This window comes from Colias philodice, chromosome 3 (assembly GCF_061535455.1).
Source record: "Colias philodice isolate Cphi_HAF_F1 chromosome 3, ilColPhil1 Martin Lab GWU primary, whole genome shotgun sequence".
Lineage (NCBI taxonomy): Eukaryota > Metazoa > Arthropoda > Insecta > Lepidoptera > Pieridae > Colias > Colias philodice.
Genome location: NC_143088.1, coordinates 8434297 through 8461518, shown reverse-complemented (window position 1 = coordinate 8461518; position 27222 = coordinate 8434297). Strand labels below are relative to the sequence as shown.

The window sequence follows — 27222 nt, the reverse complement described above, 5'->3', positions numbered from 1 at the left end:
ATAATGTGTGTATACGTTTACTATACAAGAAAAACCCTATATTTCGGTAATATACTTAAATTTAACGAAGATAAAAGCCATTTTTCAAAAAATATTTATTAACTGTGCCAAAACAGCTCGCAGGTGTCATGGCGTAGGCGTGACGTCACACTTTGGTAAATACGTAATTATTTGTACGCATTGCGAAGAAAATTAAAAAAATATTTATTTAATATGTGTTATAGAAACGAATTTCAAAGTTTATAAGTGGTGTACAGTATTGCAGTGTAAATCCACATAAAAAATAATGCTCAAAAATGTGTTAGTGAGAAAATAATAAGAAATGATTGTATAAAGTTGGCGCGGAGAACCCCGAACCATGTATTTTATTTTTTATTTTTTTATTTTTTATTTTGAATTTCCAACAAAGAATACATAGTTTGAAAACTCTTAATTCTAAAATTGCTTACGACAAAAATCATTTATGTATCTTTACTTACAGGAAATTACAACGATCATATTACAAATATTATTTGAACGGATGACAATATTATTTTAAGACATTATAGTGTAATAAGAAAAAGAAAAGATTGTATCTCTTATTATAATAAATTTCTCATAAGTACATGAACTTTTATAAATGTATATATAGTGACAAAAATGACTAAATGACTAATAGTGTACGTCTTGCTGAAAATACATTTAAAAAAATTTGAAAGGTCGTATTTACTAATATGTATTCTAAACTAATACTAGGTTAGAACCTAGGTAGGTACTGATATAAGTTTACAATGTTTTAATTAACATATACTATTAAAATGATTGATAACAATACGTTTGAACACCGCAAGTGAATTGTGAAATATATCGATTTCACGTGACTTTGCTGCGATAACGTTGTATTCATGGGTAAGTCTAACCATTGGGGAATGTTTCCCTAAGTTTGTACGAAATGGAGGAGTTCTGAGTATAGCGCAGGGATAACGAGGGATCCTAGCGGGGACATTGATACATATTCTACTTAATAGTTCAGGAGAAACAATGCTGTGATTGAGTATTTTAAATAAGAAGACAACATCCAACACTGTACGACGAGATTTTAAACTCATTATCCTGAAATAATTGAGCCTGTCCAGGTAACTTGTGCAAGATTTAGCAATTCCAGCTTTGAATGCCAAACGCCGAACCAGTAATTTTTGCAGACGCTCGATACGATTTATATGCGTTTGATAGGTTGGGTTCCAGACTGTACAACAATACTCGAGACGACTACGAACAAAGCTGTTGTATAGCAAAAGTGTTGTGTTGGGATCTTTGAAGTCTTTGGAGCACCGTAGAATGAAGCCAAGCGATCGATATGCTGCAGCCAATATGTTGTCGTAATGAGATGTAAAGCGTAATTGTGAATCAAGGTAAACTCCAAGATCTCGAACTACCTTAATTTCTTGCAACAACGATCCGTGAATATTGTATGAAGACTCTATGATCTTGTGTTTGCGCGTGAATATGCTATGTATTCGTGATATTGCTATGTATTCGTGAATTCGCAATTATATTTCTGTTCTGAGTCGATAAAGCATACGTGAAACAATAGAAAATAAATAAAAATGCGTATTCTCAACATATTCATAACAAAACACATCTGACGTGAGTTGTTTACTTAACCCTTAAATTGATTTCGTCCGTTTTAAAGGACATAGTATTTACACACATGCTGGCGCTGTTACAGTAGACCTAGGCATTGCTAATTGGTATATTGGGAAGGTACTAGCTGTGTCCTTCGCGTACATGCAGGTTTCATTAGCGAAGCAAAGTACAATCGCGAATGGTGACCATTTGAAATTTGCAAAAAACGGATCTTTTGACTCTCCTGATAAAATTGGTAATAACTGTAAGTATTTTGGCTATTTTGCTTATGATGTTATATTATTAGTTAGAATACGATTGTAAGTATAGTATTTTGACATAATTTTTACATATTTTACAATATTTGGAATAAAAATCTTAGTTTATTTATGATGTCCTATAAAACGGACGTTGACAACTTGGACAACTTGACAACTTCATTTACCCCCAGTACTATACCTCCGGAATTATGCGACATATTCATTTGAGACACAATGAAGACCCAAAAACGCAGAATTTTTACCATCAACAAAATATTATTGCGGCAGAATTACAGCCATTACATACGGTGCGAGATGAATCTTTCCTACTTCTCAGTAGTTCTTCAGTCACAGCATCGTGTTACTTACCAGAAATACCACAAAATGTGTGAAAATTTAGATAATTATACCTTACAAATTAAAAAAACTGACAGCAAATGGATATATATTATGCTAAAGAATCCAAAAAAAAGCGATTTAAATTTCCTGTTTGTTTTGGTACTTCAGGCATGATATACTACTTCTTTGCATACGATGAAGCAAACACATTTCAATCTGAACAATTTAGTGAATGAGAAGAGGACTTTCTTGGTATATTAGATAAGTTCTCAGGCTTTGTAATACTATTTCTATTCCAATTCTTAGCATATTCTTAGGCTGTGATTTTTGGTTGTGTCGTTTTTTAAAATCCATTATTTTTAACGATATCGTTAAAGTTTTAACCAATATTTTAAGACAGATGTTTGAAAAGCTTATACTAGATCGTCCATAATTATAATTTGATAATAATTTTGAATCACAGAGTTAAAAATGTGCATTGTACTCATGTACCACGGTTGCAGGAATAATGTGCAATGTCCGTTATATGTGACGGTTCAAACATGTACATATAATTGGCAATGTCCGTTTTATGTGACATAGTGAAAACAATAGAAAAAATTAAAATTTTAAATTTTTTTTTTCATTTTCCTCTTTTCTATCCTAATTCAAACACATCCTCCAAATTTGGACATTATACACACAAGATATCTAGGGGTGACAATTTAAGGGTTAAGCGTGACGTCACGCGTGTTTTAGTCAAAATGGCCAACTGCAGAATTTCAATGTTTTATTTTATTGATAATCTCATTAATCTTAATGTTTTTAAGATTTCTAAGTCACTATATTTAATTTATTTATTATACATTTTCCCTTAAAAACACTAATACGATCATTTATGGATACTGTCGTCATGCCTATTGCTATGTGTTTTTAACGTTGACATTCTCTACCTGTAGTCTATGAATTCTATGATTGACATTGACAGTTGACACCACATTTGACACGGAGATTTGAGGTTATTTCATGTGTATAATGGATAATGGATATATTTTACGCTATTAATATTATAAGAATCAATACGTATATAGTGAACTACACAGAGCAAGTAATAGTGAACTATATTATGAGATCTAGACATGAGTTTATCTAAAGGAAATATACGAAGAAACAGACCCCAAAAACACCAAAATAGAACTGCATTTAAAAATGATTTACACGATACAAGTAAAAAGACAAAAATATTAAACTCTATGCAAGTGTCTGGTGTTTGTATTCGATGTAGGGAAATTATTGAATGGAAAATTAAATATAAAAAATACAAACCGCTTACTGCCCCTAAAAAATGTGTGGGTTGTGATGAAAAGGCAGTCAAACATGCTTATCATATATACTGTAGTAAGTGTGCAAGTGATAAACATGTCTGTGCAAAATGTTGTAAGCCTATAGATGTAAGTATAACAATAATATATCGACAGTATATTTCTATGTAACTCCAGAAAATATGATGGATTATTTAATTTGATTTTTTTTACAGATTGCTAATTCTGAAGGGGCTGAACCAGAGCCCAATGATACTGAATTGCAAGCTTTATTAAAAACCCTTCCAGAGAGAAAAAGAAGAACAGTCTTAAGGTTAAATTTAATAAAATACTACCTATAAATATAAATAAATCCAATTGATTTATTTCATTATAATTTATTGTTCTTTATTAGTAATACATTTGATTATTATTTTACAGACTAAGCTTTCTCTTTTGTTTTAGGTATATCAAAAAACAAGATGGTGAACAAACAAAATCAGATATTGAAAAAATTGTTGCCGATATGTCCACATTTGATTTAGATGATTCGTCTTTTGATGGATTTTCAAGTGATGAAGACTCTGAACATGAAGAACCCTAGATTTGATTTATTTCACTTAACAAATTTTATTTCAAAATTTCTGATGCAGGTTATAGATTATATTAGATAGATTTCTGAGGTAGATTATAGAACAGTAAAATCAGAAAACTTAAACTTTTTTGTATTTATTATTGAAAAAGATAAACTTTTTGGTGTAAAAAATGTAAAGCTGGATGTAATTTTTTTTAAAGTTGCTGCTATCTCTATAGCAGCAGTTTCTTTTTTGTATAATTTTATTCAAAATATTTTAAAATGATAGGTATGCAGAAGTCCTCATTCCAAATGCTGCATCTTTGTGACTGTGCACTTAGGTATCAGTTTATAAGTAATCAACTGAGTGGGTACTAATTATAATTTTAAATTACTATGTTTAAATAAAATAAGGAAATAAAGTGTCAAAATTTTATTGAATATTAATTTATTACATATTTTTCTTATACCTAAAAACTTCACCCAAGCAACAACGGATATAAATAATCTTAATAAATTCTACCTATCAATACAACATAACAATTTACATAATATAATGTTCTTTATTAAAATGACTATGCCATAGGACATGGAATGCAGATTTTATTTAAGTTTCAAATCAAAATTATAAATGATAAAGTTCTTCATAAAATTTTCCTTCCTACTTGCAAGTTGTATAGTCCCAATTAGTAAAGATAATTCACGCAGATAGTTTTACTGATGGTATAAATTAAAAAGCAACAATTACATGCTTTTAAAGACTTCTCAGCAGCTAGACAAGCAACAAACTACAACACAGCCAAACACGCCTCTAACAAAAATGATTAATGCACTCATTGCTGTATAGTTATATTTGTATAAATTTCATAATTACAATTTATAATTAACTAGAGTCTAGAGTTATCTTTAATCAAATTAGCAAAGTATTTGTTCATAACAATTAAAATAAAGCTCTAAAGTCTAAGTGTATATTACTCCCCTCAGCGGGATTTTAAAAATAATATAATTTAGTACAATTAATTCAGGCACAGTTATTAGATTTTATACAGTCATTCCTAAAGTTAAAGTATTAAGTCATAATCGATAACAATGAAAAATTAATTAATTTAAAATTAATATCAAAGATATGCATGCCACCCCCATGACAGTACAATACAATGACGAAATAATAATGTTAAAAATGTTACTGATAGGAAATTTTTAATTGTCTGGTGCAATAACATCTACTATCATAACTTCATTTTAGGCAGTTTTATTTATTACTAGCGGTCCGCCCCGGCTTCGCCCGTGGTACATGGTTACGTTTTCTCTACATAAGAATCATTCTCGTACTTCAAGGAATATAATAAAAAAAGAATTATCGAAATCGGTTCAGCCGTTCTCGAGTTATGCGCTTACCAACACATTTTGCGATTCATTTTTATATATAAGATAAAGGTAGTATTTTAAGTGATATCCAAAACACCTATTTAAATTTGCATAAAAAAATCTAGAATATTAGTATATTTGTGTTTATGACTAATAAATAAATTGTATACTGCTATAGAAAAAAAATTAAAACAGTTTTTCTTTTATTCCAATATTGTTCATACTATTTGATTACTTGCATTACCTACATCTTTGATTAATATAAAAGTGAAAAACTTCAATCACCTTTATAGTAAATTATTATAGCTGTTATGGTATTTACATATTAACAAATATTTCTATATTTCCTCGTATCAAATGATTCCTAGTTGATGAAGCTGAAACAAAAATAAAAGCATTTTAATGGGGCATATCAAAGCATTGTGATTGCAAAAAAATTATGTACTTGTAATTTAACTTACGAATCCTTGGCGTTCTTTTTCTTTTTGAAGTATCTGTTCAGTTTGTCTATCATCGAATTTAACGACAGCTGCCAAAACTTTCGCTAATGTTAAAGAGTGAGTCCCTGACCCTGTAAGGTATTCGTAAAGTATGTTCCTTAAGTACTCCAACTCGGTGTTTTCTTCAAGAGCATGCAGATGCCTCAAACTGACAAGCGCTTCATCAAGTTTTCGTTGCAGTTTTTCATTTGACAATTTAAGTCTTTCATAATTGTTTTGTGTATGATCAACATTTTTATTTAATGAATTGTTCATTTGCTCTAGTTCATTGACCTTTAATTCTAGCTGACTTTTATTTTCTAGTAAACTATAATACTTTTCATGAATATCTTTTACTTCACTATAATTATCATTTGTGCTTCTTTTCTGAATTGAATGAATGTTGGTGGTACTGTTATTTTGTGATTGTATTTGATCTTTTAATTCTAAGTTTTCTTCAATTAATAAGGAATTTTCCCGTAACAAATCTTCAATCTTCTCTTTACTAAGTTGTATTTCGTTTTTAAGTTCGTCATTCCCTTCCGGCAAATTGTCACTTGATGCAATCAATTCTCTCATTTTGTCATTCAAGTCACTATTCTCCTTCGAAATCTTACTTAAGTAAGTTTGTAAGCCTTCAATATCTGAACACAACCGTCTATTTTCATCTTTAAGGAAGTCACATTCACATGTTTTGCTATTGTGCAACTTAATATCTTCATTTAGATCATGTATTCGTTGAATTTGATTTGCTACATCATTTTCCAATTTTAAAACAGTTTCCTCTAGATTTTCTTTTTGCTTTTTGATTTCACTATGTACATTTCGCAATTCATGTAATTCATTTTCAGCCATCTTATATTTGTTTTCAGTCTCTGCATGTATCGTTTTCAACTCTTGATAATTCTGATTTATTTTCTGTACATTTTTGTCCATTTCTAAATTTTTGTTTAGAACTTGGTCTAACATGTTTTTGTGCTTTTCTTTCATATCTGCCTTAGAGGAAATTAATTCATTGTTATCCTGTTTCAATTTATTAATATCACTTTCTAATACACTTTGACATTTGTGTAGCTCAACCAATTTGGATTCAACATTTTTCGACATGTTTTCAATTTCAGCAATGGTCAATTTTAATTCCTCATTTTCTTTTTCTAACATTTTTAAATTATTCTCTGTTTCATGGTGTGTTGTAAGTGTTTCACTCAGCTGAGACTCCAATGATGTGTTCTTTTTATCTAATTCTTCTTGCAATCGTTTTAAATTGCCATTTTGTTGTTCAAGAATCTGTAACTTACTTTCCAACTCATGAATGTAATCTTGTTTCCCCGAATTTTCGTTTCTAATTTTTGTTATTTCGTTATCTTTCGCCAATAAAGATTCAATCTTCTTTTGGTTGTTTTCTTTTTCATTTTTAACAGTTTTTAATTCTTCACTGAGTGCAATAATAGTGGCTTCTAACGTTTTGACTTTAGTTTCCAAACCTACATTATCTTCTTCTATAGATTTTAATTTATTTTTCAATCCCACAACATATTCATTATGTTCCATTTGCATATTCTGTATTTTTTCAGAGAAAACTGTGCATTCTGAAACACGGCTCTCTAAAGCCTCTTTCAAAGATATACTTTCTTTTTGAAGTAAATTAGCATTATCCTTAAGCAATTTATAATCATGGGTAATTTTTGCAATATCTTCTTTTAATTGTGTATTACTCTGTTGTATTTTATTGGTATCTTGTTGGAATGCATTAAAATTAATATTTTCTTTTATTTGAGGTATCCATTCTGTCAAAACTTTTTTAGTGAGCAGTTTTGTCTCAGTAGAAGTAAATACAGCTATATTTTGAATATCCAATAGCTCTTTTTTTAAATCTTTTAACTTGAAGTGTATCTTCTGATATTTGTCTACTTTTTGGAGTAGTGTTACATTTTCGGCTTTTAAATGATCAAGTGATTTATTAAGTTCAATATTTTGATTTTGTAATGATTCATGATTGTTCAATAATTTTTCAATTTCTGATTGTAATTTGACTAATTCTACCCTCTCCTCTTGTATTTCTGATTCCAAACTGCTACACTTTAGTTTCCAGGCAGTCACCTCCTCAGTTAGCCTTAGTTGATGGGATTCCAAATCATCTTGATTATGTTGTTCTAATGCCTTCTTTACATCCTCCAAATGCTGTTTAAGGGAAACATTTTCATTTTCAAGCTTGTTAATTTGGGATCTCTTTTTCTCATTATCTTCAGTTAACTGTGAGTTACGACTTTCTAAATAAACATTTCTATCGATAACTGACAATTTTTCAGCTGTCTCTTGTTTTAATTGCAAATGGAGACAGTTAATATCTTCTTCAGATTTTGTTTTGAGACCTTCCAGTAATTTTACTTTATCATTCAACTTTTCTATATCTTTATTTAATTCTTCTGATTTAGTTATTGCTACATTTAGATTGTGCAGGTCATTTGTCAATTTTGAGAGTTCCCCTTCCAACTTGACAATCTCATTTTGATAGTCTTTCACTGATTTGTTTAATGACTTGATTTCATTTTGACTATTAGCTAAACTGTCTTTGAGTGACTTAATTTCTGCTTCTTTACTCTCAAGTTCTTTATGGATACTCAATTTATTTTCTGCAAGGGAAATAGCATATTCTTCTTCTCTTTTACTTAAGATTTGCACCTTTTTTTGTAATTGTGATATTTCCTCTTTAGCGTTTTGTAAATTTGCTTCCAAAATGGATGTTTCTTTATTCTTTGAAAATTCAAGAGTGTTATTTATGTTTTCTAAGCTTTCTACTTTTTCTAATAGTTCTTGGACTTGTTTTTTGCTCTCCGACATTTTTTCTATATTTAGCTGTAGCTGAATATTTTCTTTAGATTTTGCTTCTAAATCTAATGTTAATTTCTGGATTTCAGCTGTCATATTAGAATTCTTTTCCTTAACAGTTTTTAAAGAATCCTTATACTTAGCTAACAATTGCTCTAGCTTTTCAATTTTATTATTTATGACAGAGACTTCTTCTGCCTCCTTTATTTTATCTTTAGATTCATTTTCTTCATTCAAATTAATTAATGGCATGTGAGAATTTTCTGTTGCGGTTTCTTTTTTTTCTGGGATATTATTACTTTGCAAGAGATTGAGCTGAGTACTTAAAGCATCAATTTTCATTTGCTTTTCTTCAATATCAACACGAAGAGCTTTTTCAAGGTGTGCCTATAAAAAAGTTTGATTGTTATAACATACTTTAAATTAAAGAGATGAACTGAGAAAGATTGTATTGGTGTTATTATTTAACTTACTTTTGCACTCTGTTCTAATGAACACTGTTCTTTTAATTCTGATATTCTTCTGAGAGCTTTATCCTGAGTTTCAACTAACACATTCTACATGAAAAAAAAGGAATTAATAAATAATAATAATATAAGAAAACAATTCATATAATAAAAATTATATAAGATAACTAGTGGTCCGCCCCGGCTTCGCCCGTGGTACCTACATGTTTAAACTATCCTATCTCTCAAGTTGGATCAAACTGCACATGGTGTGCGAATTTTACTATAATCGGTTAAGAGGTTGTTTGTCCATTGAAGACAAACATTGTGACATGAGATTTATATATACTAAGATAAATCTTACTTAAATAAAAATAAATTTGAATCTACACATAGGATCCTATAAAAAAATTAAATTAAATTAAAGCAATATGAGGATACGGAAAAGACAATTGATAACAGAAATAATCAATATTATTGTTAATTGAATTTAAAGTACAAACCCTTGCTTTAGCATTTTCCCTTTCAAGGAGTTTATAATGCCGAGCTAAATCTGAATATTGGGATTTATATTTTTTACACCTGTCCTGTGTCCTTCTGTATGCAGCATATAGTTGTTCCTTAGTCACTCGGTCAAGATTTACATTTCCAGTTGTAAAACCTTTCTCTTCTGCTTCACTTGCTGATACTTCCATATCTGACTAAAATTATTAAGATGTTTCTTTTACATTTTAACTTACAGCAATACAATGTGTGAGTAAACAAAAATGATAGTGGTATAAGAGTTTAATACTTAAAGATACTTATTTTATATTTCATTGTTACCTGCAAATGATACATTGATGGGCTTTCATAGTTAGGCAGTCGAAATGATATGTCGCTAGCAAATGAGCTATTTGATAGTCGCCGCTGTCTATGTTTATCCTAAAAAATACAATAAATTGTTAATTTGCACTCGAATTTCACAGTTTCAATTTAACATGCGTAAAAATTTTAAAATTTCCTTACCTCATAATTTACTGTAAAATCAGCTAAATCTGAGGTACTTTGCATGGCTTGAGCAGAGTTTTGCATCACAATATTATCCTTATTGTTTGGATTTGTCTGATTCTTATTTGGTAGATCTGAAAATGAAATTTATTCTCTCTTAATTCCCATTAATATAAATATATTTACATTAGTTTCTTAATTTATACACATGGAGAATTATATTCCATATAAACATAATATGTGTAGATATAATTTGCTTTCATATTTATAGTTTTTTATATATCTTACCATTATCCCCTATTGAGAACAAATCATTGTTGGTAATATCTGATATACTGCTAGATGCAGAGGTAACTGCTGCCTGAAAGTTTTACCAACTATTTTAAAAAGTTTATCAATAACCAGTGACGTAATTTATTTACTTTCATTTATTGAATCTCTTTAGTTACAATTCAATCTTTTTAATATTTTCTTTAAATTGTTATTGATTTTCGAAATATTACCTGAGCAGCTTGGGCAAATTGTTGAATTCTTTGGGGAGATGATTTAACTTCTTCTGCAAGTTTATCTTTAAATTTTTTGAACATTGTCCTTATTTTTCAGACGAACTAAGACCTAATTTATGTGACACTAATTTTATGATGCCAATACCACTACGTTAATGTGATTAAGTTCAGTGATGAATTAATTGATTTAAAAACTGTATAGCTGAAATTTAAGAAATTTATTTTCAATCACAACTAGTAATACACATAATATATTATCTTGTTCATATTCATGCCATTACTCGACGTATCGAAACAAAATTATACTTTTGACATTGACATTTGACATATTAGTACTCAAAATGCCACGGTCCACGAGAGTCATATTTTCGCAGAATAAAAATAAAATAATTACAAAGATAAAAATAAAATTTTGTGCAAATTATTCATTATTAATTTCACAGAACAGTATAAAAACAAATTTTGTTTTTACTGATCTGTGATTAATTCCAATTTATGGAATGAAAAAATAATCTCACTAAAATAAACCGCGATATTTCCATTGGATTTATGCTCGGAAGAATAAGGTTATACATGGTTATACTACGCATCATGAAATGCGACCATTTTACGAAATGATCAATCATTTCATGATATGCGCAAATCTACGATATGGCCACGACTTATTATATTATACTACCGCCTCATTAATTAGTTATCTGTGGCGTTTACGAGACTTCTTTCGTAGCACATTAACCACCAAAATAGAGAAAAAAAAGTTTGACTTTGACATAGTAGGAGTTCTGTTATCTGTGTTAGTAAATTCAAAAATCAAAATTGTCATTTGGTACAAATTACCTACAAGGTGAATAATTATTTGGTTTTATGTTCTTTCATTTCAAACATTAATATTTAACCATTCAAATTTTGGTGGAAATCTAGTGATACCTTTTATATTAAATCATCTATGGGCTATGAGAAAAACAATGTATGTGCATAACCTCGTGTCACAAGTTTAAACGAAACTTTATTCGTAAGTACCTACAAAATGAATGTTTCCAATTCAAAACTTCTACAAATCGCCGCAATAGGTGGATTGGTAGTCACTAGTACTGGATTATACCTGCAAAGAAAATTAGTCGACAAAGTAAGGGACTTAGATTATTATAAACTTGCTCTCAAAAAGTTAAGATCACATCCAGGCGCTGTTTATCATTTAGGAGAACCAATTAAAGATAAGAGATTTAAACTAAGTGACAATGAAAAAAATTATTGTGACCAAAAAACGGCCAGATTTCAAATACCTGTAGCAGGACCTAAAGATCGAGGGAGTTACTTCATTTGGGCTGAAAATCAAGAAGAAAAATGGTTGTTAACAAAGGCTGAGTTAGAGTTAAAATCAAAACCAGATGAAAGATTAGTCATAATTAAAACCTAATTTTATCATAGGGATTTTATGAAATAGAAAGTAGCAAAATGTAGTACATAATATAAATAAATAAAATATTGATTTAAAAAGTTACTCATTTTTTTTTCTTTTTCAGTATTTTTTTATATAAAATAAGTCATTTATACTGTTGCCAAAATGTTTGTTGGTTACTCTATAGAAAGATTTATGTACCACAACACATTACTATGTTTAGTGAGATCATTGGAAGATAAAAAAATAACAATAGATCTAAGAAATGACACATACGTTTGTGGAGAATTAGTATCTGTTGATGGGTAAGTTTAAATCTTCATATTTAAACAACATTCCAAAATAAATTTAATGGCTCATCATTGACATAATATTTTGTTAAGTGGACTGTGAAATGTTCCTTTTTTTTTAAATAGGACACTCAGATTAAAAGCTATGCTCAAATTTATTTTTTTAGATATATGAATATTTCACTAAACAAAGCTGTGTATTGTGACCCACAAGGAAATGAATACTTTTTTGAAAATCTATTTGTTCAAGCTCGAAATATTAGATATATTCATATCCCAGAATCAGTAAGTAAATGTTTTGATAACAATATATTATCTAAGCAAAATATCATTTAATATTCACATTATTTAAATTATAATATGATATTATTATGACTGTGATAGATTTACCAACATTTTGGATTGTATTTTATTTTCTTTATTTTATTATTGTAATTGTAGGTCTCCATAATTTCATCTATAAAACAAGAGCTGCGTTGTAATAAACAAACTCCAAAAGAGAATCCTACAGCAAAATCAAGGAAAGTTCAAAAGGCGCAGAAGCAGCATATGGAAATTGTAGCATCATTAAATATTGAAAACAATGTTAAACCATCATAGTAACATGTAATAAATAAAACAAGGCATTTTACAAAAATTTACTTAGTTTTATTAAAGGAATATTTATAAAAATCGTGTTTTCCACAATTAAATTACAACTTAAATACATTTCAGAATCACAACATAAAAATACTCTTAAACCTAGTTTTCATGTTGCTCAGTATTTTTATCTGGCACTCCAAGAAATTGTCTATCATTATTTATTACAATTTGGTGAATTTTACCACCTTTGTTTATAGATTTTTTGTTGTCTGCGTCATATTCTTTAATTAACGAAGAATTAAGGTAATTGTCTTTTAAATTATTGTGGGGCACAATACCATTTGACATCATGAACAGTTTAGGTTTTTCATCTTCATATTCAACAATTTTAATGTTTTGTGCATAAGTTCCACTTGTATCTGAATTCTTTTCAAACTGGTTTTTGTTGAAATTAGCATTACATCTATTCAGTGTGAGATTTTTATGGTTACAATTTTCATTCTTATTGGAATTTTGCAAATCATCAGTGTGATTCATTTTGTAAATATTGAGCTCACCATTCATGAGAAAATGTTCTTTGGGTGGTGGACAGGAACTCGATTGCTGCACTAACTTAGCCTTTTGATGAACAAATAAAACTTGCTTAAACAAAGGTGGTTTTGTATCAACATTATTAGGTCGAATGAATATGTCATCCTCTTTTAATGCTTGAACGGAAGGAGTCGTCGTGTTTTGCACCTCTGTTATTTGACTGCACAAGTAATTAGATTGATTAATACTTGCAATTATTGATGTTGGACTAGGTGACGATTGCATGACATTTGGGCGTTGTATGGCTTGGTTTATCACACCTGCAATCACAAAAAATTTAGCTTCTATGGAAAACAAAAATTAATAAAACAAAACTACTGTAATACCTTGAGGTTTATATTTAGCCAGTTGCGCATAAACTTGTTTTATACGTTCGATATTAATTTGTGACGCCTTCGTGTGGTCCACCATAGGCAGTGGATAATCTCTGCCAATGATACACCGAGCTGCTTGTTGAACAGAGTCTGGCGCCACCCAGGGTTCATGAATATACCTAGTTGGCATATTCTTCAATGCTGGAATATATTTCCTGAAAAAAAGTCGTCATAATGTACGTGTATAGAATTCATTTAATTTATGTCAAAATATCCAATCACAATGTAAACACAAAATGTTTTAAAATAACAGCAATCTTACATTACATTTGATAGATGTCTATTTACCTGATAAAGTCACCATTAGGATCCGTTTTACGTCCAAACCTAACAGGGCAGTAGCAGTGAAAAAATTGTTGAAAAAAGGAAGAACAGGATAACCACATCCACATGCCGGCATTCACAGACCAATCTGCATCTAATAGTAGCTCATCAAATACCTGAAAACAAAATTTTTTTGAGAGACCAGAAAGATCGCAAAAGATGTCCATAAGTGTATCATTATTTGCGTATTTTATTTCTTTTGTTTAGTTATGTATTTTATGTGGGTAGATAATTAAAAAAATATTTAATTTTCGGAAAACTATCTCCCGGTATAGTTATTACTTATTATTGTTTACATATATAGTTTTTTTTTGCAATTTTTGGTTTTCAGGTCTTGTACTTAGTCTTTTCTTCTATTCTTCTATGGTGACCTTTTGTTATGTATGTTATGATATTATTCCTCTGGACACTAGGACTCGCATTTTTCATACAACATACTTCAAAGCTTAAAAATAGCAAAGAAAACTACATATATACAATTTAACCTTTGGAACTTGCCTTCATCCCTTCTTCCCATGAGATCCATAAATCACCCCGAGTTAAAAAACATGCCACTGCATGTCTTGCTAAATGGTGGATCCAGCCTTCTTCTCTAAGCTGAATCATAATAGCATCGATCCATGGAAAACCAGTTTGTCCCTGAAATTAAAAAGGATCATTAAAAAAATTTAAGCTTCAAGGTTGTGCAAATATGAGATTTAAAAAATAAACACTACTAATTAGCATAATATGTATTTTATTCAAAATTTATTTTATTTTTTGCTTCGGAATTGAAAACGAATGACTATAGCAATGTGTGGACTGTGGACAGTACAAATTTTAATAGTGTTTGAAATCTTAAAAAAATATAATGTGTCTCTACTGACTACAGACTTCAAACTGATTTTTTTTTTCAAGACAAACATTACCATATTAATATTTTGTATAAAAGTACTCACATTCGCCCATTTTGCCAAAGCATCTTGATTTTTCTCCCACGGAATTTGTACGCAAATGGGATTTCCTACCATTCTGTCAAAATTAGGGTTGCGAGTTGCTGCGCAATAAAAAAATTCTCTCCACAATATTTGGCCATGTAAAGACAGTGGTGGGCGAACTCTTTTAATCCTCTTATAGAGTTCTGTTAACTGATAATAAAATAGACGCGTCGAAAGACATCCGAACCTAAAATGAAAAATCATTTGTTAAAATATCTACCTATAATCCTTTTTTTAATTTTTTTTTGTAATAATTTAAATTTTTAGTGGAAAAAATATATTTTTAATTTCACTCTTATCACATAAAAATTGTTAATCTTAATCTTAACTATAAATAAACATGATTGGAAGTTTGTGTGAAGTATAAAATTAATGAATATATTATGATTAATGAAAAATGTCGCCTTAAATACATACAGTGTTCATGTATACGTGCCGATTTTTATGAAGGATACCTTAAATAGGGCGATAATCCCGTTTGGCTGGCTAACAGCGATTGCGGTGTCATTTTAGGTCGACCAAATGAAGCTACCCATGCTTTCCTCTCTAGGTGTCGCTCTAATCTAGCTAGTGCTTCGTTTTCACCACCAATCCACACTGGTGGCTTTAGACCTTCGGTTTCAAATCCTGAAGTAGAAAAAAATAAGTAAATAAATGCTGAAAAAATATAACAATCGTATTGATATATGTATATGTATTGTTTTATGTATGCCGCTCTTTTATTTATAGCTTTAATTGGACATTGATTGTGTATTATACAAGCTGTTTAATTGCTTACATTATAAAGAAAATGTATAGTATACTGTTTTTTTTTATTATAGACCTATAATAAAAAAAAACATTATAATATATACTATACCTGTATTAAAATCAATCAGTAATAATGAGATATTACGTTTATGCTTGTTTGCCAGATTTATTAAAAAATAATCCAACAATTTTTAAACAAAAAGTAATATAAAGGCGAAAAATACTTCTTCGTTTCAACGGAAGCCCTTTCAATTATAATTGGACAATTCTAGCCAATGTTTACGAAAGCCCCTTTTTGCGCAACTCTTTTGAAGTCAGTGTCGTAACTTTGTTCCCGTGTAAATTTCGTATTGCTTTTATTTTGAGATTTGTGGCTTGTGTTTTATTTTTTCTTTTGTGTAGGTACCTACCTACAACTTAGTTTTTACCATCAAATAAAAAATTATGGTGCTATCGACAAGTAGGTTAACATAATATGAATACAAACCAAGTTCTTCTAAAGTTGGTACTCCAAAACGATCATCATGGTCCACCGTAAGAGGAGTCGTGGCACCATTTAAACTTTGTAATGAAATTGCGGATTCTGCAGGAGGCGGTGCGGGCATGCTCGCAATCAAAGCTTGGAATTGATGATATGTAAGTGGTGCTTTTCCTCCATTTCTTTCTATTATTCTGAAAACGTTACTTTTTTTGAAAAATTCCTCGTATTCAGATAAAGAAAAAAAAAAATTTAAAGTAAGATAATTCATCAAATCTAAGCATAAAAATTATATTTACTGGTCAAGTTTGTATAAAGTATGTGAAACGCGCGAAATAACGGTTATACCGACTTCGCGACATTTCGTCATAATATTATGATCCCGGACCCTGCCATAGGGCTCAGGATCCTCTTCGAAAGTGAGCGCCGTTGTGCCCCACTCACGAAATAGTTTAGGTAACGCATCTGCAGGCTGTCCGCGTACCACGAAAAGGCGAGAGTTTAATTTTCTTAAGCTACTATCCAAATCTTCCAGACATTGTAATAGGAATCTGAAATGATGAACGATTAATATTTTCCAAAGAGAAAAAAACATATTATTTGAAAGAAAAATATTTACCTCCATTTATTAATACCGACATTCGAGGAACTTGCGAACCACGGATCAATTATAAACACGCATCGAAAAGTGACTGCATCAACTAATCCCTCTCGTAAAGCGGGATTATCGTGGAGACGTAAACCTTTTCGAAACCAATGCACTGTGTGTTTGAGAGCTGGTTGACGAGTTGGGGGAGTGGAGGAAGTAGGTGCAGGGCCAGGATTACGCGAGCTGGACGCCGGCAGCGTCTCTGCAGCAGCTGACATACCTACGTCACCGACATTACTGTCTGGAAATGTAAGGAAATTAATTATTTTCTATTACAAATAATACTTTATGCCTTACAAAATACTGCTATTAAATTCTTGTGACCTGTACCTACAACAATTCTATTGTTGCCGATGTGTTTACATACAAATTTACAGCTCAATTGTTTGATCTTCATGTTTAAAAGTATTAACCAGTTTAAAAGGAATCGCATCTCTTTAAATGAAATTAAAATTAGCACAGATATAACACGTTAAGAATATTCAACTGGCACTCGAAACAACTTGAACTCACGTTACAGTATCGTCGTTTGATTTCTGTTTGACGATGCTCGATGTGTTTACGACTTTACGCGTATTGGTACGGGAGCCAGGTGCAAATTTGGTTAATTATTTCCTCTCAAGAGATAATTCGTCAGACGCCTCAGAGTATAGTATTATAAAGCCTCGTGAACGTCAGCTGGCGCTCGGTTGGGGGGGTGAGCGGTTTTAGCCTCCCACGCACGTAGGAAAAAAAATACATTAAGTAATTCATTCATTTCCTCTCAGCTAAAAATTTGTCAAATTGTAGCTAACCCAATATCTCAACGAAAAAAAATAATCAGCTGGTTACAATATGGTGTATTATACGTCAGCTGGTGTCTCGAACATGAAAGTTAAATTTAAAGAAAAATTTATTTTCCGTGATTTCCTCTCAAACAAAAATTTACCTGATGATAGCTTATATGTAACTGTGGATAAATATATAGGTCAGCTGGCTGTATCTTGGTGGAAAAACCGTCAGCTGATACGGGAGGCTACAACCGCTCTTCCCCCCAACCGAGCTCCAGCTGACGTTCACGAGGCTTCATAATACTATACTTTGATGCATTTTACTAATTACCGCTTGAGAGGAACTTGGTCATAAAATCTGTTCCTGGCTCCCGTACCATATAGCGCGCATGCGCTGCTTATTTGCGACTTCTTTGCGTTAACTTATAACTTCATTCTACCCAGATGTAACGTTTCGGTTGAAAATATTCTTAGTAGCATCCAATAAGTTTGATCTAATACAAGAATTTTGTATCCATAGTTATCGTTACAAGTTCATTAGTTACAAAAATAGGTACCTAGGTACCTACAGCTTCCAGTTTCCAAACATTTTCCAAATATTTTTTTTAGGTAAGTTCAAGTTCCCAAATTGTTTAAAAATCATAAAATATGTGATGGTGCCAATTTACTCAGTTTTGGGTGTCCCTTCGTCCAGCATACTCACCACAACTCACCATGGAATCCTGATATTTCATGAATGTCAAAAAACTGTTCTGAAATAGTGCTAAATAGTGCCCAAAGGAAAAAAATAGTGCTCTTGTACTTGCGAAGTTATAGCCATAGTTCGATGAGTATGCTGGACGAAGGTTTCGCCCAGCATACTCACCTCCGTCCGGAGAATCTGTATACGCTTCAAACATAATTCATACTTCAAAAAATAGTTCCCAAATAGTGCCAAACGGTGCCCAAAAAGAAAAAACAGTGCTCGAATAACTTCGGAGTTACAGGCTTCGTTCAGTGAGTATGCTGGGCGTAGGTTCTACGCCCAGCATACTCACCTCAGTGCGCGAATATCGAACGAGCTATAGGAACAATTTACGTCTCAAAAAATTGTGCTTGAAATAGTGCCCAATATCAGTCCAATTTTTGCTTGACTTTTGACTTAGAAAACCATTAAATTTTAATGTAAACTTCTACATACTAACGTAAAATGGGGTACAGTCGTCGACACATGTTTTTGGACAAAAATATTAAACTTACTAATTGTAGACTTCATGTTATTGGAAATAATTATGGTATTTTCTCACATGTCAAAAACTTTCGATTAAATGCATTATTATATATTTATAAATAATAATAAATGAATGAAACTTTAAGCGTAAATGAAGTCTATTACTTCAATGCATTGTGTGTTTGTCTGAATAAAAACAGTCATTTGCAGCCAATAAAATTAATATCTTGAAAAATTGTAAAAAGGAAATTATACAGTTTCTTTTTGTATATATGTTGCAGGCAAAACTTATAACCAGTCAAAACTAGTACTGTGACATAGTTATACAAATTTTTAAAACTCTTTCCAATAGTTTCATCAATGAAAGGTTTAGCAATAAAAAACATTTTTAATTACTTACGTTATTTATTACTATTTAAAGGGCCAAAGTAATCAGAATTCTAGTTAACTAGTTCACAGCTTTTGTTAACATTCATAATATAATCAATGTAAATAGAAAAAATTGTAGTTTTAATATTGTATATAATATACATATAAAAAAATGTTTAGCGTCGCGGGCGCCGCGCGTCGTAAGCCCCATACCTATTGACCGTACGTGCATCCATTACTGCCACACTATATTGAACTTTATCACATGAGGAATACAGGTCAATTCCGTAAACGTTGTGGTACCGTCCTTGATCCGGAAAATGATTATTTTGAATAATTTTGTCAGTTGTAATGTAAGCATTAATAACAGCAACTTTATTTTTCATGCATGATTTACTTCATTTGATATCTTAATCCTTCAAGCGCCGTGATCTAGACAAATATATAAAATCATTGTTCCTAGCTACCGGGGTCCCATGCGACGCGCGAAGGCTTAATCATATTATTATAAAGTATTATTAAAATAATGTGTAATTAATAATATTGCGATTCTAAAGTAAATACTCCCTTACATAGACAATATAACAAAACAAATAATTTACACAAGACAAAAATTGTTAGAAAGAAAGTTAATAATATTGTATTCGACTGTACTCAATGTAATGTATGTAGAAGTTTACAATCAAATTTAATGGTTTTCTAGGTCAAAAGTCAAGCAAAAATTGGACTGATATTGGGCACTATTTCAAGCACAATTTTTTGAGACGTAAATTGTTCCTATAGCTCGTTCGATATTCGCGCACTGAGGTGAGTATGCTGGGCGTAGAACCTACGCCCAGCATACTCACTGAACGAAGCCTGTAACTCCGAAGTTATTCGAGCACTGTTTTTTCTTTTTGGGCACCGTTTGGCACTATTTGGGAACTATTTTTTGAAGTATGAATTATGTTTGAAGCGTATACAGATTCTCCGGACGGAGGTGAGTATGCTGGGCGAAACCTTCGTCCAGCATACTCATCGAACTATGGCTATAACTTCGCAAGTACAAGAGCACTATTTTTTTCCTTTGGGCACTATTTAGCACTATTTCAGAACAGTTTTTTGACATTCATGAAATATCAGGATTCCATGGTGAGTTGTGGTGAGTATGCTGGACGAAGGGACACAGTTTTGGAGATAAATTTCATTGTCTTCATCAGTCTCATAGTGAGGTTTTTACAGCATGGATACATTTGTATCATTGCAATTATACAAAATTAACTGTAAATGCAGTTATAGACTTTGGGCATATGCTAATTGCATATTTGAGTAGTGAAAATATAGCATAATTTGATGCCTTAATTATTCTGCTAATACTGATAATGCTAACTGATTGCATAGTCATCAATTATAATTGTATATGTATATGGTATATAATAGCAATTTAAAACAAATATTTTTTGCATGTGTTAACTACAAGTAAATTTTCTAGAATATTAATCTCAAAACATAGAAATGTTCATATACCTAGTACCGTAATAGTACTTATCATAGATCCTAAGCATGTTAATTTGTTGGAACTTAAGGATTTTTTAAAGAATAATAACCAGATCAAAGCACCAAGTTTATAAGCAAAAGAAGAAAGTGATGCAAAGAATAAACAATTGAATTGTTTTCAAGAAAATATAATTTTTAAGACACTATTGGTGGGAGGTATGTTCAGTGGGTATTTAACCATTTTCACAAAATGCAATACCTACATTGGATTGTATACAATTTTTTTTTTGTTTGATAAGTATAATTTTAATATCTGAGTTTTATAAATAGCATGTATATTGTATACGATCAATTTGCAGTGAGGGTATTTGTATGAGTAACTGGCTTCATAATTCATTATTGACGTAATTAGTGTTGCCAAACTATCGATAGTTTGACTATCGATAGTTGACCTTGAAAATAAGTCAGAATATCGATAGCACTATCGATAGTATCGATAGTATCGATACTATCGATAGCGTTAATCATGGAATACTATTGATGAACTGCAATAGTATCGATAAAATCGATAGTATTGATTGCCAATAGTTGCTATACTATCGATACTGTCGATAGTATCGATACTATTGCTACTGAATATTGCAACTACAATCGATACTATCGATAGTACTGATACTATCGATAGTTTTGAGCTATCGCTATAGCTAAGGTCACTATCGATGGGACGATATTATCGATAGTATCGACACTATCGATAGTATCGATAGTTCGTTCGATATTGAGCTTCGATAGTATCGATACTATCGATGGTATTGCTATGTGTCGATAGTATTTACGCTTATAGGACTATCGATACTATCGATAGTATCGACACTATCGATAGTATCGATAGTGCTATCGATACTATTGCTTTTCCCCAACTATCGATAGTTAATCGATAGACTATCGATAGTGGACTATCGAGCGGCAACACTAGACGTAATGCAGAACAGAAAGGATATAACTAAGGGCGTTTGTCCACTACAAGGAATTTTACGGTCCGGCATTCCGATTTTTTACGGTCCGGTATGGCACGCAATTAATCTAAATACTAGCTTGTGCACTATACGTAATTTTACTGTCCGACATTTTACTTTTCCCTATTCCGGATGGTTTTTTGTGTCGACGAGTCGCTGTAGGTATAATTGTTTTCGAATGCCCACTTGCTTGGATTTTACTGTTTTTACTGCATATGCCAATTAAAAGCAAGCTCTTGTTTTACTTTCTTTTAGTTGGCAATGAGATTTGAGAAGTCGGTATTGTTATTTTATATACATTGACCAAGCATTGACCTATAATTATTATCTAAGTAAGTGTTGGTAAGTTAAAGTTCAAGTGGGAATAGCTTTAGCTCCTCGTCACCGATTAAAATAAATAAGTGAAACACGCATTTTAAATCTCTTACGGAACTTTACTTTTTATTATAACGAAGTAATATAATATTTCACCTTCTATATTTTTTACTCGTTTCTTGTAAAATGCAAAAACAATCATTTATGATAGCATTATACCGCCAAACTTCCTTGAACTGTACCGCACTGATCCGAGTAAAGACGGACAGGTGCACAAGCAATTCATCGGTTTTTTCATGCCACACCGGACCGTAAAAAATCGGAATGCCGGACAGTAAAATTCCTTGTAGTGCACAAGCGCCCTAAGTGCCTAAAAAGTAAGAAGTCATAAAATAATGTCATATTTTCCAACAATTTATTTTTCCAGAAGTTGTCAAAGGTATTTAAATTCATTTCAATGTTTTATGCATAAAGACTATTCACTTAATAAAAAAAAATCTTCAAACAAGTAAGTTGTTGTTTTAAGGGTAAGACAATTCAAATAGTAAATTTAGGGAGCTTTTGAGCAAAATTTAATTGAAATTATTTATTAATTAAACTTTTCTGCCTAGGAATACTTGATGCATACATATAAAGCTATAACTTTAAACTTTCAAGGAACATAAACAGGACATAAAAATGTGATAAAAGCCCTGTTTTGCAATAAATATAACCATTTGGTCAGTGCATTCTATTATTTATTACAATTTATAAATAATGGAAGAAATGATAGTCAATACAGGGGGAGAATAGAAGCCAGGGATAGAGGGGTTTGACGCACTTGGTGCACTTCTCAACTTGTACACCATGCTCAAATGGTGAACTTAGCAACTTGTACACTTCTCAAATGGTACACTTCGCGACTGATACACGTCTCAAATGGTGCACTTCGCAAATGGTGCACTTTTTAAGATTAGTTGAGATTTGGAAAAATTGTGTAAAAATGAAAGAATTTTTAGTTTTGGATGTTTAATTTTTATAATTATGTCAACACAATAATAATAATTAAACTATACAGAATCACCTTAAACACTATAACATTTTGGGTCATTTTTATTTTTTCAAAAATAAAAATGTGACTCGGATAAAATAAAAATAATATAATTATGTCAAAAAAAAGTAGATTTACAGTAAAAAAATATCATAATAAAGATATGATATAATATCATATTATATCAATAACCTTTGTAATATTATTATTTAACTTTTAACTATTACTAATTAAATAAAAGCTTTAAATTAAATCATAACCTGTTTCTTAAAAACAAATTAGTAAAAGTAATAATAAGTAAAACATGTCCACAAAGTAGTATTTTTATTCGTCTTCTTTTTATTATGTATATGTTCACCACAAATAAGCGTATCATTCCCTCTTTGATTTGTATCAAATTGAACGACTACTTCATCCATCATGAACAGTAAACAAAATAAAATGTACTAATAATATATTCAACGTAAACGCAAACACAAAACAACACACTGAATAAAACGATAAAACGGGTAGTAACGTTTAACTAAATTTCTAAGTACCGTAGTCTTGACAGTTTTGTTTTTTATTCTATATAATTATTATTTATGATGAATTACTAAGTTTTACTTATTATTACTTTTACTAATTTGTTTTTAAGAAACAGGTTATGATTTAATTTAAAGCTTTTATTTAATTAGTAATAGTTAAAAGTTAAATAATAATATTACAAAGGTTATTGATATAATATGATATTATATCATATCTTTATTATGATATTTTTTTACTGTAAATCTACTTTTTTTTGACATAAGTAATTATATTATTTTTATTATATCCGAGTCACATTTTTATTTTTGAAAAAATAAAAATGACCCAAAATGTTATAGTGTTCAAGGTGATTCTGTATAGTTTAATTATTATTATTGTGTTGACATAATTATAAAAATTAAACATCCAAAACTAAAAATTCTTTCATTTTTACACAATTTTTCCAAATCTCAACTAATCTTAAAAAGTGCACCATTTGCGAAGTGCACCATTTGAGACGTGTACCAGTCGCGAAGTGTACCATTTGAGAAGTGTACAAGTTGCTAAGTTCACCATTTGAGCATGGTGTACAAGTTGAGAAGTGCACCAAGTGCGTCAAACCCGGATAGAGGAGTCAAATTGAGAAAATAACACAAGGCTTAAGGTCAATAAGGCCACCAATTTGTACGGTGAAGATTCCTTTTTTGTTAATTTTTTTTTATATCTATGCATTGTGCAATAAAGTGTTTTATTATTATTAATGCTTTATATAGCATTGCTATTATAGTAGCATGCGCTTGATTTAAGTTCCACTATTTATTAAAAAAAAGTCTTAATTAAATTTTTACATACATGTAGGTATCCTATTTACACAAGATCTTTGCGGAATGAATAAAAAAATAAGCTTATAAGAAATAACATACAGTGGAATCCGTTTATAATGACATCGAAGGGAATCGACAAACACGTCATAATAAGCGGACGTCATACAAAGCATTATGCAATCTTTTTTATGTAAATATGTATGTATTTAAGTATTTTAATACAGAAACATAGTATACTTGCATATATATACGTATATAATCAAAATCAAAATTGCACGGAATCAGCAGATTATTATATAATAACACATACAAGTGTATTTTTTTACTGTACTTGTACACTGTAATTTTTGTCTGCTTTTGTTTTTTCATTTTATTGTAAAAACAGTCTCTAATACTATTGTGTATAGAAGACAAAGCTTTGCTTAAATTATCATTTTCAATATTGCTGTGAACAAATCGTGATAATAATAATAATTAAATAAATAATATATAAATATATAAATAATTCTATAATAATAATATAATTATATAATATATAATTATATAAATAATTCTGCAGCTTTTAATGCCTCTTCTGCGGTAGGTAACGGTGATTCCTCGACTTCCTCTTCCCTATCACTTTCCAGTTGTTTCTTAGCACTAATGTTCTGTACGATATTTTCATCGGTGGGTTTTTCGGATGTTAAGAGATCGCTATCAATGACAACATAATCTTCCCACATTTCCGTGTAAAGAATCATGCCGGTCATTATAACCAGACATAATTTATTAAAAATGGGTCATAATAAGCGGCATGTCACTGTAAGGGAAGTCAATATATCCGACTTTTTATAAAGAATTTTATATGAAAACCAAACTTCGTAGTGCAATTACGTCATAATAACCGGTTGGTCAATATAGGCGGAGTCATAATAAACGGATTCTACTGTACCTACATAAAAAAAATTAGTTCAAACTCATAGGAACACTTCATTGTGGAGTGGAGTGTTTCTATTGTTTTATGTTGCAATGCATTTACATGCATAATAAATATCTATACTATATGTATCTTTTGCTGTATTATGTAAGAATTATGAGTAATTTATGTTGTTTACAATTAAAATAATTTATCAGAAAAAAAAACAAAAAAAACATAATTTTAAAAGAATATATTATATGTAACATGAGTACGCACCTCTGTAATTTTAATGGGTACACTACTAAATTGCCTTCAATTAGGCAATTTTTTTAATAAACAAATTCAAAAGCCTCAATCGAAAGGGACACTTTCTTCAATATTTAAGAATTAAGTATATTATGTTTTCATCACTTCATAAAAAACTTCACAAGTCGCAATTATTAAGATAGAATTTATAAACAATACTGTTTTGTAGTCATATAAATGACAGACACCATTATTTTTATGATCACTTCAAGGTCCAACTTCGTACGTATATCAACGCAAACAGACCATAATCCAAACTAATTTCACAGGTCACTAATTATTAATTATGTAGCACTTTTGCTGTTTCTAGAACTTATGTAAATTGAAAACTAAAGTTGATACAATAAATGGAAGAAAGACAAACCCTAGCGTGGCATACAGATAACAGATATGCTGTCAGTCAGAAACTCGGAATTCGTCCACGCCGCTTGCAACGTGACTTCATGATCTACACATACCTATAATATTCTAGATGTACTAAAACGTGAATCGTTCTATATTATGTACTGCGTAGTGCGTAGTGTTATATTTTGTTAAGTATATAGGTGGGTGATCATGATTTAAATGTATTTCACTGGACAAGTATTTTGCATTATTTTTTTATCAAACGGTAATCATTACAAGTGGTATTCATTATCGTGAGTACTTTGTGCATTTTTGAAAACATGTTGAATTTTTAGGTAAGTAGTTTAGTAAGACTAAAATTATTTGAAAAATATATTTATGATTAGTTAAACCATAACGTGGTTTTAAATAGGTAATAAATAAATTTTAAATAGGTAATTATTGGCATTAAAAGATGAATCATGAAATAGGTACCTAGTGGGTACCTGTACCTACCTGTCTAAAATATATTAATAAAAATATGAATAGGTACTATTTATGATTCATTAGTCATTACTAACTAAATATTTAATCGGATGACCGGTTGAAATTTGGGATCAGATTTCAGAATATGGATAGTGAATTGCTTAAATTGTAAATTTACAGGGTTACGAATCAGTCATGAAGTACCTAGCTCAGTTGATTTTTTTTATAATATCTTATTTCTTAACTGACCGTTTGGTAATGACGCTGCCTTCCAAGCCAGAGGTCGTGAATTTGATTCCCAACCAGGGTAAATATTGGTGTGATGAACCTCTGATGGGTGTTAATTATCTTTATGTAAGCATTTATTTTAAATTATATACCTATTATGTATGTTTGTCAGCTATATGGTTTCCAAAACACAAGCTAAAGCTTAGTATGGGATCAGATCGAGCCGTGTGTGAAAAAAGGTCGTGAAATATTTATTTATTTAAGTAAATTAATGACTGTTATAATATATAAAATAAAAAAAATATGTAAAACTGTTTTAGATTATTCCATTGCGGTTACAACTAAAACAAAAATTATATTTTATAGAACATCT

At 30.5% G+C, this 27222-nt stretch overlaps 4 protein-coding genes and 2 long non-coding RNA genes across 9 annotated transcripts; 4 read left to right on the top strand and 2 right to left on the bottom strand.

Annotated features, from left to right (window-relative positions):
* The first annotated feature begins 3164 nt into the window (after positions 1 to 3164).
* Positions 3165 to 4509, top strand: LOC149489847 (uncharacterized protein C9orf85 homolog). Its single transcript, XM_089714611.1, has 3 exons — positions 3165 to 3634; positions 3721 to 3818; positions 3950 to 4509. The coding sequence occupies exons 1-3, from the start codon at positions 3323 to 3325 to the stop codon at positions 4086 to 4088; spliced, it is 549 nt and encodes a 182-aa protein (XP_089570737.1). The 5' UTR covers positions 3165 to 3322; the 3' UTR covers positions 4089 to 4509.
* Positions 4510 to 5489: 980 nt separating this feature from the next.
* On the bottom strand, positions 5490 to 11002 carry LOC149489846 (uncharacterized). Its single transcript, XM_089714580.1, has 9 exons — positions 10952 to 11002; positions 10674 to 10878; positions 10459 to 10531; positions 10189 to 10304; positions 10006 to 10104; positions 9684 to 9881; positions 9208 to 9291; positions 5888 to 9121; positions 5490 to 5803 (listed from the first exon to the last, which is right to left on the bottom strand). Exons 2-9 carry the CDS (start codon positions 10755 to 10757, stop codon positions 5780 to 5782), a joined length of 3912 nt encoding a protein of 1303 aa, XP_089570706.1. The 5' UTR covers positions 10758 to 10878; positions 10952 to 11002; the 3' UTR covers positions 5490 to 5779.
* A 459-nt stretch (positions 11003 to 11461) lies between these two features.
* LOC149489845 (U7 snRNA-associated Sm-like protein LSm10) lies at positions 11462 to 13002 on the top strand. 3 transcript variants are annotated; one of them, XM_089714613.1, is made up of 4 exons: positions 11462 to 11688; positions 12200 to 12380; positions 12533 to 12650; positions 12807 to 13002. In XM_089714613.1, exons 2-4 carry the CDS (start codon positions 12241 to 12243, stop codon positions 12963 to 12965), a joined length of 417 nt encoding a protein of 138 aa, XP_089570739.1. In that variant the 5' UTR covers positions 11462 to 11688; positions 12200 to 12240; the 3' UTR covers positions 12966 to 13002. The 3 variants fall into 3 exon arrangements, with proteins under 3 accessions (XP_089570739.1, XP_089570740.1, XP_089570741.1); XM_089714614.1 differs by having other exon boundaries at positions 11462 to 11802; XM_089714615.1 differs by having other exon boundaries at positions 11499 to 11520.
* LOC149489843 (cryptochrome-1-like) lies at positions 12992 to 26205 on the bottom strand. 2 transcript variants are annotated; one of them, XM_089714587.1, is made up of 10 exons: positions 25782 to 26205; positions 17061 to 17331; positions 16741 to 16992; positions 16451 to 16635; positions 15669 to 15840; positions 15175 to 15400; positions 14735 to 14875; positions 14201 to 14352; positions 13865 to 14067; positions 12992 to 13822 (listed from the first exon to the last, which is right to left on the bottom strand). In XM_089714587.1, the coding sequence occupies exons 2-10, from the start codon at positions 17306 to 17308 to the stop codon at positions 13107 to 13109; spliced, it is 2295 nt and encodes a 764-aa protein (XP_089570713.1). In that variant the 5' UTR covers positions 17309 to 17331; positions 25782 to 26205; the 3' UTR covers positions 12992 to 13106. The 2 variants fall into 2 exon arrangements, with proteins under 2 accessions (XP_089570713.1, XP_089570712.1); XM_089714586.1 differs by lacking the exon at positions 25782 to 26205 and having other exon boundaries at positions 12992 to 13798.
* On the top strand, positions 17327 to 20746 carry LOC149489844 (uncharacterized). Its single transcript, XR_016318346.1, has 3 exons — positions 17327 to 17669; positions 18245 to 18540; positions 20616 to 20746. It is a non-coding gene; the product is annotated as an uncharacterized LOC149489844 (long non-coding RNA).
* A 148-nt stretch (positions 26206 to 26353) lies between the features above and the next one.
* Positions 26354 to 27184, top strand: LOC149489842 (uncharacterized). Its single transcript, XR_016318347.1, has 3 exons — positions 26354 to 26449; positions 26802 to 26975; positions 27170 to 27184. It is a non-coding gene; the product is annotated as an uncharacterized LOC149489842 (long non-coding RNA).
* Positions 27185 to 27222: the final 38 nt, after the last annotated feature.